General features: G+C 38.1%; 1 protein-coding gene across 3 annotated transcripts in view; it reads left to right on the top strand.

Moving 5' to 3' along the window:
• brsk2a (BR serine/threonine kinase 2a) overlaps window positions 1-17,002 on the top strand; it is a 158,316-nt gene that overhangs the window by 97,946 nt on the left and 43,368 nt on the right. For all 3 annotated transcript variants that reach the window (XM_072385516.1, XM_072385515.1, XM_072385517.1), the window contains exons 3-4: window positions 6,790-6,875; window positions 9,929-10,069. In XM_072385516.1, coding sequence (XP_072241617.1) covers window positions 6,790-6,875; window positions 9,929-10,069 — 227 coding nt within the window. The remainder of the gene's footprint in view (window positions 1-6,789; window positions 6,876-9,928; window positions 10,070-17,002) is intronic.

Genomic DNA, 17,002 nt, shown 5'->3' with positions numbered 1-17,002 from the left:
GAGGTTGAGAAAAAAAGTTACCTTTTTAAATGTGTGTATTGTAACTTATTATTATGCTAATTTGTATTATTATTATTATTAGTAGTAGTAGTAGTTAATAAGTTCTTTCATGTATTCATTTAAAATGAAAAGGTTTGGAAGCTAAAATAACTTTCTTTCCAAAGTTTTCAGCTAATTTGAGTCGTTTCCGTTGACTAGTTTTACCTATTGATCAGTTGTCTATCCAGTATTGACTCAGCTGTCTGTCTGTGGCTTATGTGTCAATGAATAAGTCACATATTCATATGTGAAGTTAATTAGTCGGTCACTGAGTCATTGTAAGCTCTACGCTACTGCCTGCCTGTATTACTAAGTCCTCCTCATTACTCATTCCCTTGTCAATAACCTCTTAAAGTTGTTTTCCTTTGTATCACTTTACATTTAACAAACCAGAACTAGTGTTGTAGTTCACTTGTGTTTGTGCATTCTGTTGTCTAGTCCTTCTATTCAGATCAATGAGATAAATATGAACCTATTTGCTGTTATTCCGGATTGGATTTTTGAATAGCAGTCGTCCAAAGCAGTCACAATATGTTTTCTTCTCTAAATATGAATAAAAAAAAAAAGAAATGGACAGCAGATGGAATTTAATCCAAAATCTTTTAGAATCCTGAGAGAATCTAATTTTATCTCCTGGTGCCGCTCTTTAGAAACAATTTAGAAACAATCAACCTTTCATGTGTGTTTGTATTTTATCATTTTAGATTTACATTTTTGTAACCAGTATAGATGGCCTTATGATCCAATCATTGCCTTCAGTTTTGTTCTCTCTCTCTCTGTCTCTAATCAGTGAAAACCATTTCATTAATCCACATTTCACATCTGCTCATAAATCAAAGGTCACCTTCCCAACCCTTTGAAATTAGGGAACGAGTGGCAAAATGGACAAGCTGACAAAGAGACTTCAAACACAAAAACATGACTGCCAAAGGGGGGGGGGGTCCACTGTCTGTCACTGATAAATCACTCTGAGGAAGGCCTTGTCCAGAAAAAGAACAGCAAAACAAACTAATACAGCAACTCACATACTCTCCTCTCTTCAGCATACCCCAATCTATCTATAAGCCCATGTGGTAAATTTCAATAGGTTCATTGTTACACTCATTGTCTTCAGGGTATGGGAGACCTCTGCTGTTAGACTCTATTAGGACCAAGGTTATCCAGGGACATGTCTGTTAGTGGGGAAATGATGTGGCCTGCCATGGCTTTCAGTGTCATCTTGATGAATCTGTCAACAGAACAGAAACATATCACAGACATGATTAGAGAGATTGAATGAGAGATGGTAGAAAAAAATAAAGACGACGAGGGATATAGAAATTGGTCTTGGGTGGGAAGCGGTAATGAGTGCCATTTTAAAGGATTGGTGATGGATGAACGATAAGGATTAACTAGCTAGCAGAAACTATGTCCAGATTGATTTACATGTCTCTGGCATTGATCAAACTCCCCCGTGTAGGGAATTTACCTTCTCTACACAAAGGATGACTGATAAAGTGATTATCAGAAAACCCTGCTGCGTTGGCTGTGTCTGTATGTTTACGTGTGTGTACATGTGGTTGAGAGTTCCCCAAGGTGGAGGGGAAGGCGATAAGCAGAAAGAAAGTAAATTGGACGTTGCTTTTTTTTTTTCAATTCAACAACTCTGACTGGAAAAGAATCAGACAAATGTGATTTTATTTTGTATTTGTTTTGCTCTCAGGGAGGCCAGCTCACTTTTGAGCGATAACACAGTTACCCATGCATAGTCTTCACCTCACCAAACACTGTTAAATCCATTATCCTTAGCCTGTCTTTGTGAATTCCTAAACCAATTTCGGATCAGCAGGTTTTCCCAGAAATGTATGTTAATGTCACACTAAAGCTTGTGATCGTGCCCTGCACGACAAGTAGAGTCGGGACCTGACTCTTTTTGACTGATGTATTTCTACACAGCTGTAAAGAGTAGATTACGTGCGTTTGTCCTTGAAAATGATGTTACTTCTCTCCTGGAAAAAGATGGGCATACATCAGTTTACTGCTACTAAGCTCATTACCACTAACATGAATATGGAAGCACATACACACAGTTATACATGTGCACACCAGCTTGGCCTCCCCCTGTAACTGGCAGAAAAGACAGATTCTGTCCTACTGGCTCAGTGACCGACATATGGGTGGATGGATGGAGGTGGCTGATGGCTCGCCATGATCAATGTAGCATGTGTGTGCTTCATGAAGTAATGTGTCCACATGTCACCAGTATGAATGGATGAAAGGCTGACTTGTTCTGGGAGCCAGTTGCCAAGTGCTGCTGTCTCGCCCCCCCCTGCTCACTTGCAGTTGGATCCTCATTTTCTTCTCCCCAGGCATTACCCCATCTATATGCTACGTCTCCTTCATCCATATGGTATTTTTCTAATCTGCTATTCACCTTTTTGTACAATGCAGTACTGAATTTCAGTTTTGGGATTTATTTTTCAGAAATAGTAAGATTCAAGCAAATTAAATCCAATTAACAGGAAAGAGGCTAAATGCCTAAAATTTGACTATAATTAAAGATGGTCTCTGCTTGTACAATCTTATGGAAGATGAAGATTGAATTACTTTTTAATTATGAAAGTGATTTGAGTATGCAAATGCATTAGGCATACTGATTCATGTACATAATTTTGTTGAGCTGTTAAGATTACATCACATAAACATAAAGCCCTTCATAGAATAATTTAAAATGAAAGCAATGTGCTTTTTTTAAAAAAAACATTACCAAAAACACACTTTCAAAGAAAACCCTGTTCTGGATTTCAATCAGTAAAATTATTCACAGGTTATAAATCTTTTGAGATTTAAGCAATACCTCACAAATCCTGCAGTTATTTTGTCCACCAGATATAGCAAAGCCATCTAGGTGGAGCCACCGTTTGTGTCCTGTAATGCCTCCTTAGATTGTTGCCTTATAGGCTTTCCCTTTGTCACTCATGCACTATTTGGAGCATGACACTACTAAAAAGGTTGTCTTTTCCTCGTATGGTGTTAATTAACTACACAAGAGCCTGCATGACCCAAGGGGTTGTGAAGTAGGTGGATCAGCCCCGTCCCCCACTATAGTTTTCATTCTACGCTTCTTCAGTGCTGAGAATGACATGTGTTTAGCTTCATCCTTCCCACATTCAGTCATCCTCCTTTTGTCTCTCTTTTGTTTTTGCTTTCCTTTCAGTAGTTCTTGCATGCGCTGTGGCCTCCATGTTGGCATAGCCACTCGCCTTTTTTATCTGACACACATGGCTGCCCTGTTGACTTTGATCCTCAGATCTCAGCATCAAGGGACCGTTCACTCGCGTGCCTGCGGGAGGTGACATGAATGTCTGTGTTTTCCTTCTGTGTGCATGAGACAGAAAGAGGGAAAGGCAGGAGACATAGCGTGAGGTGCAATAAGTGGTGAGTGAGAGATGACGGAGCCTGTGATCCAAGCTTTTGCCCTTTGAGACTTTGGGCTGGTTTCTCTGTGTGATCACTCTGTGACACGTTTGACATCAATCTAATCTCTTTGCGTCTTTGTTGTTGTCTGGCTGTCTCTCATCCTCTGTCCTATGTCCTCTATCACTGGACTGTTAACCATGGTGATGTCGCCAGTCATTAGTTTACTCATCCATTCAGTCATTCTGGTCCAGGGCTGTAATTCTAAGAATCAATAGCCAGCTGATGGAACTATGCTAAAGTTGCTCTCATCCTCTGTATTTGGATTGACACCAATTATTGCCTCATCTCTCTGGATTGCTCCAGTCATTCCAGACCTTCTATTTTCTATCTCTTTAAAACAGGTCCCTGTAATGCATCTTGCAATTCTATATAGTCGGGGAGAAATTTTCCAAATTGTCAATTCACATTGTGGCCAAACACAAGATGAACACAAAAACCAAGAAGCATAGAAATAGGAATAGTATATTAATCCATCACCTGCCCATGTGTGGGTGTTTGTGTGTTTGCGTGTTTCCCAGTGACCAGTGTCAAAGTGCCTGCTGGGCTTAATGAAGTGCTATGGAGATATGGCAAGTGGATAGAGCTGTCTACATTCACAGATGTGAAACATCATGAGAAAGAATGTGCTAAGGAGTGTGTATTTGATGCTTCGATGAAAAGTGCAAGGATAGTTTGTTGATATTCATTGGTGTTTGACATTTCTGTGTTGTGTTATGTATGCAGTAGTAGTGCAATAAACCATTCAACAACAGTCAAGAACAGCAAGTGAGATCTGACATTATACATTAAAACACTTCTTTTGAATAATAATCATTGGATATTTAATTAAGCTTTTGTACTCTCATTACTAGGAAGAGCAAGGGCTGCTCCACAGATTTACTTTAATGTGTTAATCAAGAGCTAATCTTGTAATAAGCGGGCAGTTTTAGAGTTAATTCTTCACTTTAAGCCCTTTTCTCTTATTTCAATTACAAAAAAAGAAGTGATTTGAGGGAGCTTAGAGGCCAGCTGCTGGCTTTTTGGCATTTGAACAGCTCATCTCTTCCTGAGACCTGTAGCATTAGAGTCTTTGTAGGGAATCTTAGCCAGTCTCTGCAGGCTTGTTCTTAACAGTACACCTCAGCCTAAGGTGAGAAAGTGGCATGGTGTAGTTCTGCTGATAGGACTCATTAGTGTCTGGATTAGTCCTGATAAGCCCAGCCTTTTCCCCCCACTGATACTCCATGATAGTGTTAATTATGCATTTACCACTTTACCCTTTTCAGACAAGGTGTGCTCCTTTTTATTAACATATTTAACTTTTTATTCTCTTGTGGCTTTTTTTTAAAGCCCTGGCTTCAATAGCATTGCAGTGTGCTGCATTTTTCTCTTACGAGACTGAATGTATGCTAAATGAGTAGGTTTTTAGTGAGACATCTGTCTGTCAACTGCAAGAGACGGGAGTAACTAAAAAATATATATAATATAAAGGAGATGTCTAAAAAAATAGTCGTCAACCTGGCAGATCATATAGAGATGTTACAGGCAAATCAGGATCTACGTTGACACATTTACTCTATCAATGTTTCACAAAACTTTTTTTTCCCCTTTCCCTGTTTCTATTGCATTTAGTGCGTCACATTAAATGTTACAAATTTGGACCCATTAAGATTGTGTACTGCCAACAAATAGCTTAAAGAATATTTTAATGCAAGCAGTGGTATACATTACCATGAAATTAGAAACTGGTGTTATTACTGAAACACTTGTGTCAAGTGCTCAGCAGCCATCTGCTCTTCCAATAATAGCAGTACAAGTATGTAAAGTTGTTCCATGTATAGTGCCTGCTAAATGTGAGTTCCAAGGATCTCAATAATCGTGGGTGGATTTATGTGCAAACTACGTGTGGGCGTAACTTGAATTGTTGCAGGCTGTAGATGGATCCTCTGGGTTTTATTATTTGCTTTTTCGACATGTTGCCTTTGATTAGGAGAAGAGATGAGCACGTTTTTATTTGTCAGAAAATAATTATGAATGTGTGTCAAGATAGATTACAAGAATAACCTGAGCAGACCATTAAAGACAAAGGCTGTTCTGAAATGACAACAGTGAGGATATATGAATAATTAAAAGGGAGGGACCCGATTATGCCAAGTCAAGCGCATAACTCTGTAGGAGTTTAGCAGAAATATAGTTTGCTGATGGATCACTGAGTTAGACTTCATTCAACAGGAATGTTCATAAAGCTCAGCCACACTGAGTCTGACATTAAAGCGATGTGAAGGCTGTCACAGGCATAGTGAAACTGACTTTGATGAGATTGAGTTGAGACAGAGAAGCCTTTATCTCACATGGTTCTTTCATCTACATCCTTGTCTGTAAAACTTTGGCACTGAGGGTAGAGGGGAAGATGGACAAGAGATGTGGAGGAGAAGACTGAGCAGATGACTCTGAGAAAAGCACGAGCACGAGCACGGGGTGCAGAGGATTAGCAGGGGCTTCAGTCAAAGTGGTTTCCGTGGATACTTTTAGTGTCAGCTGTGCATGCTGACATCAATCTCTCGAGCTGGTGACACAAGTCCAAACTGGTCAGCTCAATTATGGTGAAAGTCACCTCTCACCTGTCTTGAAGAGCACTGAAAATGTTTCCCAACTGCTCTGTAGGCAAAAGCAAAATATAGTAATTTATTAACTTGTCTAAAAATCTTTTGGACATTGCTGAGTTTAAATCTGAAATCGGTATGTTAGATACACTGGTGGATGGAAAAAGCCATATCTAGTTGAAATTAATGTACTTTAGTGGACTCTTCTTCAGCCACAGACCTCGCTATCAGTAGTCATAAACTGACTCTGACAGGGGATTCTTCTTTGTGTTGGTTATCTAAAACAGCTTGATAATGTTCACCTCAAGAAAACCTCCGTATTATGAAATCTGATTCAGTTTTACCTTGTTTTTTAATCGAGCTATATTTCTTCAGCAATGATATCAATGTTTAATATGAGCAGAACTTCTCTTTTTCTTTTCTTTGAAAAATATGCCAATCAGCTCATTTTCCTGGCTTAACTATTGATCTGAAGCCCCTTTGCTGCATGTGTTAACGGCTACAGGCCCTTTAAAGATGACCATCGCAGGTAACTGAAAAATGATTGACAAGACCTCATCCCAGGCTGATTTTGGTTTCAATCTCCACTAAACAAGATCTAGACTGTTATTTATGGGATATTTATATGAATTTGACTGTGTTGATGTTGTGGTAATCAAATGTTTTTTTTCTTTTTTCTCCCTCTGTCTCTTTGTATCCTCTCTTACAGGTGGAGCGAGAAATAGCTATTCTGAAGCTCATAGAACACCCACACGTTTTAAAGCTACATGACGTCTACGAAAATAAAAAATATCTGTAAGTATCAGCAGTTGATCATGACCTAGTTAATTAGTTATTTATTTCACAGAAATATGATTAACCATAGATATGCTAATAAGAAGAATTTCTGCACTATAACTTTTGATGTTCACAGACATTTTTCAATGCCAGATCAGTGTTAAAAATGCTACAGATCATCTTGGTGTATTAGGATTGCAGTACAACAATGATTGCATTGGAGGTCTTGGTCCTCCATTAGTATTGGCATGGAGCATTTAATTTAGTTGCGCACGCTGGGGGACTCCTAATAGCAAGAGGAAGTCTCTGTAATGTAAACACCATGACACGCTTATCAGTGGCAGCACCAGTGCATTAAGCAACATTAGCCATGGAAAGTCTGCTGCAGCAGCTGTGTGTACAAATAGATGCAGACACACATAAATCTATTAGCTAACTTTAACAGTTGTGAGTGACAATCCCATCAGTCCTTTAGTTAGACCTCTTGATTTACAGAGGACTATTTGTTAGCTAAATACATTTAGTTTTCATCTTGAGCTTACAGGCCAAATGGGATTTGGCATGCAGTGCTGTACATGTCATCTTTTAAGATTATAGGAAGAGCAAAATATTATGATTCATCCTGTAATTGGATTATTAAAATTACATTTTGTGCCCATTGCTTCATCAGTTTTGACAGACGGTCAGCAGTAGCATTACAGAAGACAAATTGCTGTGCATTTGCACGATGAGAACCTGGAATATACTTGTGTCAGTGATGTTACTTTGCTCCTAATATGGTTCAGATTCTTGCTCAGATATTTCTTGAAAGACAGTGATTGATAGACTTACAGCATGTTTGGAGTTGGCAGTCCCAGAGCTTTAAAGATTTATTATTTTGCTGGTGAAGATCCAACCACAAGCTGTTTAAATTACCATGGCCTACATATTCAAGAGGTGAGATAGAAGGGGTGCGAATGTGACCCCTAGCACATCAATATTTCATTTCTATATATAGATTAACAATTATGTTACGATGATGATATAAATTGTGGTTTTGAGAATAAAAAATGATCAGAAAAAATGTTCAAGAGTCAGACTATAACGAATGTGAGTACACTTGGTTTGTATCAGTGTTGCTGTTGGTTTCTGTCAGACTTTTCTCTTTTTTTTAATAAAGTAATAAAATAATCAACTATAGCAGAGATGTCATTTTAAAGACTTGTTTCTATATGTTTGATGTTAGATATCTGCTATTGGTACAAAATGAGACAAAATCTCTTTCAAATACCAGGGTCACTGTGTCCTTGTATTGCTGTTGGGGGTTTATGGAGCTTTATGGATTTTATTTAAGTCTTATTAAAGCATGAGTCATTATTAAGAAAAAGAGCAACAAAAATTCCAAACTTTTAGAAAGTTTCAGAATATTTGTTGTCCTCCAAAATGTAACTACTGAAGCACAATTTTATATGAATTCTCAAGAAGATTTTAAGTGGACCCGTTTTCACATTCAGTTATATGCATTTACAAGATCCATTATATCTTGGCATCACTTTGTAAGGAGTACAAAGTTTCAGAATACTTCAGAATATTTGTTGTCCTCCAAAATTTGTAAGGAGTACAAAGTTGCCAATACTGATTTAAAAGATTTGTCGCTTTTATACTCACTGTGCATAGAAACTGCTGGATGGAGCACAGCTATTGTGGGAAATGGCTTACTGCCTCAAGGAAGCTTTGAGATTGTAGAGAGACCATTTAAGGGACTATGTACAGAGTGTGCCAGTCTCCTCACATGATCTGATTTGATCTTCTTCTATAACAAAATGTAAACACTCAATGTTTGTCATTGCCCTAATTGGTTTTGCAATCAGCAGTTTACTGAATTGAAGATTTACTCAGAACCAGGGAAATGATAAGTGTTTACAGAAACATGAAAACAAAAACCTGGATAAAATAAAATCCCAGTCATACAAACAAGCTCATGTTGGAAGCTCAAATTTGTCAGTCTTTTATGTGTACATGCATACTGACTTGTGTTTGGATTAGTTACTGTATGTGCAGAAGCTGCTGAAGTATTACCATGGCTAGCTTTTTGGCTTTAGTAAGCACTGACTCTGTAGCCAGTACAGTTTGTAGCACCATATGTTAGTTAGTAAAACTAAAGATGTGAATGTAGACCCATGTTTCCAAAAGGAGGAGCCTCTCTGGATTTCAATTTGACCTAGTTAAGATGGTTTTGATACAGGATATATGTGCAGAGCAGAGGCAGGGTACTGCTCGCTTTCAACCAACAGATGCAGCTTTAGGCTCGAGATTTATCTTCTTTCCGCTGTCTTAGAGCCCCAAAGTATGGCCATACCGTACAGTGCGGAAAACAGACAGCCTGTAAAAGTCCAGCCTCACAGGCTACCTGGCAACCAGCCGTATGAAAAGGGACAGCAAGGATCATGTTGTGCCTACGTTTGCATTAAGAACTAACAAAAGTGGCTGGACAAGTATTCGTGTCACAATCACTGAAGCGTTTGAATTGCACATACAAAATGACAAAGAGCATCTCTTTTGTCTCTGGGGCTTGTATTAGACCAAGTGCCAAAACAAAGACTCCTTGAGAGGCTTACATCTACTGCAAGATTTACAAGCTTCAAATCCTTTATGTCTTAGATAGTGTCCCTAAACCTTTCTGTTTTTGCAACTAAATCTTCCGACTGATGCCTCTCAGGGGAAATCAGAATATGCATTGTAGCAGAATCCCTCATATATAGCTATAAAAGTATTCACTGTTGCCATACTCCACTGCATGTGACTGTGGTTACAAAGTGAGGAATAAACGGTCAACATGACATTATTTTTTGAAGATCATATCAGTGATTATGGGTGCTTTGTCTCGGTGTGATTGGTGTGAGAGAACCCAAGATCCCAAATCACTTAAGTTCTGACAGACCTTTTAAAACACTTGTTAAGGTTTTTGTTTTCTTCAGTTCTCTATCAGGACACATCTGAGAAAGTAGGTATTCTCTTCAAATCTTTCTGGGTTTGCGAGAAAGACTTTTTTATGTGCATTTCTCTGACTAATTTCCTTCACACTTTCTCAGGTACCTTGTGCTAGAACATGTGTCTGGTGGCGAACTGTTTGACTACTTGGTGAAGAAAGGCAGGTTAACGCCTAAAGAAGCAAGGAAATTCTTCAGACAGATCATGTCTGCTCTGGATTTTTGCCACAGTCATTCCATATGGTAAGTGAAACAATTGTCATGCAAACAAATACATAAATAAACAGAATAGAAAAAAAAAGTTTTATGTGCTGCTAGGTTATAAATGGTTGAATTGAATACAAATGTGCTGGTGAAATCGATTCTTCATTTAGATGCTATTCATAGCCTTAATGTTTGGAGAAAACAAATACAGAAATCAAGGTAAAATTTTTTCAAATTAGATTTTTTTGTTTTCTTGATTTGTTAATGGCATATTTCCAAAATGTGTAAAAATTCTGAAGAAGAAGATGAAAATGTAAGTAATATAAATTCTTCTAATTACTTGGCATTATACCTAATTGAAAATAGTATATGTGATGATATACTAACAAAAATAAAAATCAGCAAAGGCTCAGCTTAGCAGTATCAGCTCTATACTCACTAAGACAAGATCACAGACAGATTTGACATTAGACTGCATGTAATATGAGATATTTTGGTTTTCAAAAGCCACATTTATTATCTCCAAGAAAATCAGCCATTAAGCAGTTGTACCCAGGAGGCGTAATAAACTCAATTAGGTTATCACACACGATTGAACAAATAAAGAGCTCCCCATTAAAGAATTCTGAAAAGATATAGGTTCCTCCTCATTTGAATATCTGTAAGTTTATTCAGATCTTCAGAGTGTTGGTTAGCATTCAAACCACTGAGTTGATACGAAGATTACGGGACTGAAAACAAATTGCTATTGCTTTATGTCAGGTGTTAATGAGTGCATGCTGATGAGATACAGATACTTGTATCTCCACCTATTATAAAAAGTACTTCTGAATCTCACATCAGTGTAATCTTTCTGCGTTATTTTATAGATATTTGATTGTGTATTTTTCTCTAAGAAGCTTACCAGGAGCAGTCAATAATAAAGTTCTAATGACAACTAGATAAGTTGATACATCTAACTAGATGATTATTTCCATGGTTTGGTGCGGATTTCAGCACAGACTGCACCACTCCTTGTTGTCACATGTTCTATTTCAGTAGCTCGGCTCTAATCTGACTCATTGTGTTTTGCTTCAGGGGGTAATTTAAGTGTTTACCATCTCTTGGACCAGAGGCATTCATATACTTCAAAAGTCAAACCTGTCAGCAGGGACTGAATTAAGGAACTCTTTTGTGTATTTGTTCTTGTTTGCATGTGTGTGTAGCATACATGCATTTGTGATCCCAAGGCTTAGAGAGACTTTGTTTCCATCTCCAGAGAATGTGGGCTTGTTGTGGGAAAACTCTTATAACTCTTATAGCTTTGAAAAAACCCAGCAAATAGTAAAAGAAAAGAAACACACTCGCGCACAAAAAAATCATGCAGTTTGTTGGTAAATGAATCCCTTTTACAACTGAGAAAACAGGATAATTAGCTCTTGTTTTGCATTTTATCCTCATGTTTTTCCACAGCAGGGCTCAAGGACTGTAAACTGGAGCTTAAGAAATGTCTTATGATTTTTACATGCCATGGTTGCCATGGTAAATATCCTGTATCTGTGCTGTTTTGCAAAAAGAAACTCATAGATAAGGCATACAGTCGAAGTTTGTATCTGCATCTTACAAGTCATGAGGATACTAAAATCAAAATGTTTGCAACATGCCCTGTTCAAAATATCATAGGTACATTAGGGCTGAACACATCTGTTCATAGCAGCCAGTCAGTCATGTGACTCCACTTCACCCCTCTTCTTCATTGGGGTAGGCCTCTTTGGAATGTGTTGTACAGCTTTGTGCGACCATTTCCTGATAACTTTGGACACAAATTACACTCAATAACCCCTGAAGCATGTTGGACAGAAACCTAGTTGACTATGTTTCACTTGTCTACAGTCTGACCGACATTTGATACTGATCCCTTTGTCAGGCATAATGTCTTTGCGAGGCTTATAAGAAGTGACCCAGGTTGGTAAAGAAATTATCCTCGACAGATGGTAACTCTGAAGTAATGTCACAGCCTGTAGGTTGTTCAGTCACATTGTATTTCCTCCTGTAAGTGTAATTTTGTCTGAGGTTTGTTGGGGGTCAGGGGGGTCAGGGTTACAGTTAAAGCAGAGTCACCCACGTCACAAGGCAACATTATTAAAGGCACTATATTTAGGCTCTTATGCTTGACTTCTGACGTCATTGATGATACAACAGTCTTGGCTCTGTGCATTTGAGAGGACAAACATGTATTAGTTCTTTCAGTTCTGTGTTAATCTTGTTTCATATTTTTATTTATAATTCAGTTTAGAGGGTTTTTTTCTTTCGCATGATTTGTGTAAAGGCCTCCAGTGCACAAGAGGAATCACTCTGCTTTTGCTCTGCTTGTCAACCACATAAGCATAGCTAGTTTATTTGCATCACTTAGAAGAATTGTAACTTCCAAATCATTATCAAGAACATTATGATTTTGGTAGCTCGATGATCGTACTCCCACACTTTAGTATTCACAGGTAGGGGCTTTAAATGCAATTATAAAGCGATCATCAGCACATATTTGGCCAGCCATGGTCATGGATCTTTATCGATGGGTCTAGTTTCCAGCCTGTTGGCTTTTAATGTTATAGTATGTATTTCAAACATTTCAAGCAACTTTTGTAAGAGAGAATGCAGGTTTTCTTCTCCTTCATGTATAGCCCATTTTTGAGAGTTTGGTGATTAACTTCTGCAGAGGATGAAAGAAATTCTAAATCTGTGAAAAATAGATGCAGTAAAATACTGCCTTTAATCTGGTGCTAGAAAATGCCTGGAAAATAGATTATCATAATGTTACATGGTTAATAACTGGGCAAGAATTAAGGTGATTTGTCATGTAATTGTACAGCTTAATATCTGTGATTGAATATGCTTTCTTGTCATATGCTGTATGGTTTATAGATGGGGCAGTTGCATTTTGACTGTTGCCATTAAATAACAAAGCCACTGTGATAGCTGTTATGAACAAGCTACTTCACAGAGCTGCCTGTACTTTACCCTTTACAAGTTATCCTGTTATGTTGCTCTTGAGTTCATTTTAGTTTGTGAACTTTTTAAACAGGAAGTTATGGATTCATCCTTGAATTCTGAGAGACGGACCCTCAAGATGGCTCGTTTGCTAACTGGGAATAGAACAAAACTGTCCTACCTAAAGGAATGAAAATTGGATGTCTTTTATCAGAATGTGTAAATAATGCCTGATAATAACTCTAAAGTTGAATAGATTAGGCCAATTAGACGAAAGCATCTGGGACTTAGACTGAGAACATCCACATACATAGATTATCTCAGCTCCTTTGTAACAAAATTCACAAACACATTTTTTCTCTCCTGCTTTACTTTAGTGCTGTCTCTCTGTCTTAGCTCTTCAAATCCCTTCACTAACACTCTTAAAAAATGATGTCTTGTAAATTTATCATGAGGAGGATTATTTTATAGAGTTGCTTCACCCGCTCACTCTTCTCCCAGCCTCAATTAAAGGCAAACAGACAGACCAACACAATCCCTCTTATCTCCCTTCCATCCCCACTAATGAGATCCCAGCACCCCCTCCCTAGAATAAGAGAGAAAGAGGAGGTTTTTAGTGAGCATTTCTTCCTTTTCTACTCGTTTGTGCAGGGGACCTACATAGGCCATTAGAAGTGCTTTGGTTTCTCTGTGACTCATCATGCAGGGTTTAGCATGTGTGGGGAGAGGGGTTGGGGTGGGGGGTGTAACACACATGCTCCTCAACCATCCTTTTGTGCACACCTCCCATTTTCACTTCTTCTCATTGCCTCATGCTTCCGTCCGCCGCCTACGTTCGTTCCCTAAATATCTCTCTTAGGCCAGATGGATTCAAGTCTGTTTATGACTGAGAAAGAATGTAGAGAGAAAGGGCTGCTGTGACTCAGTGTTTCCTGTGTATATTCTATTATATTTCTTTCTGAAATTACAGATATTGTCTTTTAATGTGAAATGAAAGAAAGTCCAAATGGGTAAAAACAGAGACAGGAAAAGGATCCATCATTTAAAGACATGCAGCATGATTCTTATGTTTGTATGTTATTTATAACCTTGTTACAGATGGACTGAGTGTCAGTCGAGGACGAGGACACAAACCACATGGTATTTTATCTATCTTAGTTAAAATTCCCATTTCAGTCTTTCTTTTACAGATCAGTCAAATGCTGACGTGTAAAGCTGTGTCAGTCAATGTGTCTGTTGGCCATCAATGCAAACACCCACCAGAGACACTGATTGCTTGGTCTATATTTTTCCGAACACTTGATATGTTACTGATATTGACTTGAATAATCATAGCCATGCCACTGTACATTTGTCATATTTTCTTTCTAAGCTTGCTCGTAGAAAAGTTGTCTGCTCTGACTTAAGAAATTAAGAAAGTGTTTTCATTTTTCAGTGAGCATTGGTATAGAATTTATATATGTAGGGTGACATTTTCAAAAAGAAAGAACACATGAAATAAAATATTACAAAATGAAAAATAAAATGAATCTAAAAAAAACATAAAATTCTTTTAAACAGTTCCTGTTATAACCTTATGGATGACCACTTCCAAGAGATGTGTTGCAGTCAGATTCACTTCATATTCTCACTCGTTGCAAAAAGTGCATTTACAGTGATTTGAATTTGATGCCAGGCACAACATAAAAAATCTAAAAGTGGTGTCAAAAGAATAGAAAAGTAATAGTAATCTCCTCCTCAAGAAAGGTAGCAGTCAAAAAACAATCGAATATGTAGCTTTATCCAAACTTTTGACTCACACTGTTTTGCAGAAGCTTTTGGGTTAACAGGGAACAGGTCATTAACAGGATTACATACAGAAATAGCTTCCAAGAGAAGTTGTGTCTCTCAGCAACTAGCAGAGTCAGAGGCTCACAACTCTGTGAAAGAATGCGTGTGGAAATAGCATACCATTTCTCAACATTCTTAATACAATTTTCAGTCATAGTGGTCACATCATTTAATCATGCTTTTATTTACATTTACTACAGCATTCTCACTTGTTTTAAGTCATCCGACCAGAGACAATTTGAACATCTCTCAGTTTTGAATATACCCCTGCAACCTAGGAAGTTCCAAATGAGAAACAAATTTACAGTGCAAAAGAGCACAGTGCAAACAACTAATAAAGCTTGGTTACTTGCTGGAGCTTCACATGCAGGCAATCTCAAAATGGAAACCTAAATGGGGGCACAGTCAACACTGTCTCATGCTGCACTATTTGCATATGTCAGTCTTTCCACAGCAGCACTTTTTTCATCAGCCATATTCCTCTGCAATCAAGGGAGTGCAGTGCAGAAATGATTGGCTAATTATCAGACATCTAATTTAGCCTGTCTGACAAGGTCACCCTTCATTACACGGTGTGTCTAAAAAGTATGTATTAAGGTCACTGTATAAGTTTTGCACCAAGCACACAGTGGATTCTCGATGAATCAAATGCACTCTTTTGTACATTGACAGCAACAGAGAACATCTACATGTAGGAGTACCTTTTGTATGCAGGTAAATGATCTCTGCTCTTGTTCTTGCCCATTATTTAGATTTTTCCTATTGTAACCACATACAATTCTGCAATTGTGTTTAGTAAAAGGTGATTAAAAAGTCACGTGAAATGACTCCAACCATTCCAACTAGTAAGTCAGAGATTTCAAGTGCATCTCGAGAGACTTGTCACAGAAAACCCATGGCTTCATCCTAATTTCTCATTTCCTGTTATCCCCGATACTGTGATTTTCACGTTATTGCTGCCACCTACACGTGCACAAACAAACACCTGGTCCAGAAGTCACATTAAACCTACACACTGACGCAATCACAGATATCATCTGTTACCACCTTTCTCCTGTCTCTCCCACACATTAGCTCCTTTATTGCTCTCTATTAGGGGCTCAGAGAGCCACATGCATTAACGGAGATGGACATATGAGTTCTTGCATGTTGACAAAAATAGTTGCAAATATATATGTAGAAAAGTGGAAACTGTAACAATCTTAATTCTGTTGAATAAATCAACACTAAATGCCATATTTTTATTGATCAGCTTTTAGATGTGGCTGTTGATTGTTTGAAGTATTGCTTCATTCTTCATTGCTCCATTCATTCATTAATTTATTCATTCATTAAAATGTATCCATCTATCCATTACACTGGCCTAATCCAATCCCAGCTATCATTAGGCGAGAGGCAGAGGGTATACCCTGAACGAGTTGCCAGTCCATCACAGGGCCACACAGAGACAAACAACCCGAACACTCTAACTTAACATACATGTTTTTGTATGGTGGGAGGAAGCCAGAGTACCTGCAGAGAACCCACGCATACATGGGGAGAACATGCACAGAAAACGGATTCCACACAAAAATTTTGACCCAGGAAAACTCTGGCTGTGAGGTGACGGTGCTAACCACCACACAACTGTGCAGCCCATTAGAATTTATTCCATCAATTTATTACCAAATCCACTTTTTCTTGTTTAGGGTAGCGGGGGGCTGGTGCATATTCCACCTGCTGTTGGGGGAGAAGCAGGGCACATCCTTGACAGGCTGCCAGTCCATCACAGGGCCAAAGGAAATAAACAACCACAAATGCTTACACATCTCTCCTCAGGTCAATTTAGAATCACCAGTTAACCTAAAATGCACGTTTTTGGGCTGCAGAAGGGAGTCGGAGTATCCAGAGAGAACCCACACATGCACATAAAATTGTATTTAAATCTAAAGGTTCTGCATTATTAAGGCAACTTTGACTGATAGGTTAGTATAATGATTGCAACTCAATATGATTGTAGCCTTGGGTTTTCAGTCATATTTCTTCTATATTTGGATAAAATGTCACTACATGTTATGCTTTCTTTGTCACTTTTTTAAACCTATTTTCATCTTTCAGCATCATTCAATTTATGTCTGCTTATTTGTCACTTTTCATTCTCTGTAAGTCCATTTCTCCATCAGTAGAAGCCCATGC

The sequence above is a fragment of the Leuresthes tenuis genome, unplaced genomic scaffold (genome assembly GCF_036924035.1).
Source record: "Leuresthes tenuis unplaced genomic scaffold, fLeuTen1.0.hap1 SCAF_5, whole genome shotgun sequence".
Classification (NCBI taxonomy): domain Eukaryota; kingdom Metazoa; phylum Chordata; class Actinopteri; order Atheriniformes; family Atherinopsidae; genus Leuresthes; species Leuresthes tenuis.
The sequence above is the reverse complement of the archived record's forward strand: the minus strand, read 5'-3'. Positions and strand labels throughout refer to the sequence as shown.